The sequence below is a fragment of the Sinocyclocheilus grahami genome, unplaced genomic scaffold (assembly GCF_001515645.1).
Source record: "Sinocyclocheilus grahami isolate Dianchi unplaced genomic scaffold, SAMN03320097.WGS_v1.1 scaffold4279.1, whole genome shotgun sequence".
NCBI lineage: Eukaryota > Metazoa > Chordata > Actinopteri > Cypriniformes > Cyprinidae > Sinocyclocheilus > Sinocyclocheilus grahami.
In genome coordinates, this window is record NW_015509247.1 from 566 (window position 1) to 2,604 (window position 2,039).

The 2,039-nt window shown below is 40.7% G+C and overlaps 1 protein-coding gene across 1 annotated transcript in view; it reads right to left on the reverse strand.

Annotated features, from left to right (window-relative positions):
• Window positions 1-167: 167 nt before the first annotated feature.
• Window positions 168-2,039, reverse strand: part of LOC107576750 (asparagine synthetase domain-containing protein 1-like) — a 7,455-nt gene continuing 5,583 nt past the window's right edge. Inside the window, exons 2-4 of the mRNA XM_016262883.1 lie at window positions 1,019-2,037; window positions 730-911; window positions 168-618 (exon numbers count right to left, since the gene is read on the reverse strand). Coding sequence (XP_016118369.1) covers window positions 372-618; window positions 730-911; window positions 1,019-2,037 — 1,448 coding nt within the window. The 3' untranslated portion in view covers window positions 168-371. The remainder of the gene's footprint in view (window positions 619-729; window positions 912-1,018; window positions 2,038-2,039) is intronic.

Genomic DNA, 2,039 nt, shown 5'->3' on the forward strand with positions numbered 1-2,039 from the left:
GGCTCATATTAAGGTTACTTACGGGCATATAAGAAAGCATTGTATTTTTTCACATTCAATGACATTAATAACTATTTTAGGAGGCCTGTGTACGTGCACAGGATATCTGGTCGATTTGATGTGGGAAATCTTCCATCATACATAGAATGTGACAAATACTTCAAGGACCAACTTCAAAATCCATCTGTTTATTTAAATGTAGTTCAAACATGTAATGACATACAGAATAAAACTGGCTATCATTTTTTTTGTGATTTATTGCCATAAATGTGTTAATTGTACTCATTCCCAATTCCCCCAAACCAATCATTTAAGGAGTATATTCATATTAAAAGAACAGAACCAGAAAAGACACCTGTCAGAACATTAAATTAGGTGGCGACAAGCCTTTTACACTTATCCGAGGCCTTTTCATGGTTGTCCTCTAACTTGGCAATTCTGGAGCCGAACTGCATGGCTCTCTTAGGCAAGAGAGCAGAGAGTCCCAATCCCAACTCAATAGCTGCTAACCTCAGTAACAGCTTTTCTCCGACTCCTCTAGGTAGAGACAAGTCAGCCTTCTCCGACACAGGTAGTCTGTTAAGGAAACTGACTACATCTTCATCCAAGTACGGGAATCTGAGATAACAGAAATAATATGTATTGTGCACAATACTATAGCATTTAATTTTTGGTTGAACAAGTCCTTTAACCATAAATATTCCTTGAGCTGCAAAGCGTAATTCTTGCCTGGCCTCTTTTCCATGGTCCCCAATGATTCGGTCATCCCTTCCAAGATTTCTTGAGGATATTCGTCCCAGTTCCATAGCCAGCTCTTTGACGAGTCCTTCCAGTCCTGAGTTCTTATACCGCACCCTGTGTCTGGAGTATCCCGCCAGCTGTTCATCTGCTCCTATGCCAGTCAAAACCACCTGCGAGAAGAGGAAAATATAATTTTATACAGTATGACCTAGGACTTACATTAACATCAACTTTTCATAAAGACACAATTCAAGTGCAAACAGAAACACAAAGTTACCTTTGCTTCTGAAGTAAAAAGTTCTTCAACGCCCTCATTTATGAAGCCAATTCCTCTGGCGGCAAACCAGACGGCACATCCAAGGCTATCATCCAGAACAGTGTCCAAAGGGTGCACCAAATGACAGATGCGTTTCTGTCGCATTTCTTTAAGCTCCTCTTGAGTTATGTTAATTTCGATAAAGTTCCATTGGCGCTTTGGACTGAGGTTTTTTAGTTCTTGCAGACCAGCTCTACCGGTTATTCTGTCTGGCACATCAAAGCAGTTAAAGCTCTGTTGATCTGATTGGGTTTCATCAGCATCACAGTCTTTCTTCTTATTTTTCCCTTTCTTCAAAGACTTGGGAGGCTTTTTTCCTTCTTGGATTTTGAAAGCAACATTGAGCAGGTCAATGGGTTTGTCTGCAGGGATGTGCCTATCAGCAAGGGCAGCTAATATCATTGAATCAATTCCCCCAGAGAAAAGAATGGCAATATCAGCTTTCATATGATTGGGGGTCACCATTTCATCTTGAGCAGGTAGGAACTGTACTCTCTTACGGACTGCCTCACTTAGAATGTCAATGAGCGCGCTAACCATTGCTTTCTTTTTAGAGTCTGTTAGGAATTCTTTCAGAATTTCAACAGAGGTTTGAGAAACATTCTGATCTTGTTCAGTTGTAAATGATGAAATGGATGTGTTCATTGGACAAATAGGAGAGGTCAGGTAAAGTCCAGAACTATTTACAGAGACAGATCTGTGAAGACCTTCGAATTTCAATTCCGGGCTTTTATTTGGCTCTTCGCCACTGTCGAAAACCCATGGATAAAGTTCAAATACAACTGGACCTAAAGGTGAAGAGTCTGTTAGGTCAAACCTGTAAACTCCAATAGGTGGTACTTCCTGCCATTGCGACTGAATATAATCTACTGGCAGGGAAGCAACTGATGAAAGTGAGAAAGACGTTCCTTCAGGATCGAATTTCCAAAGCAGACTTCTTCTTCCAAAAAAGTCTCTCCCAAACCAGATACAGTGCTCTACT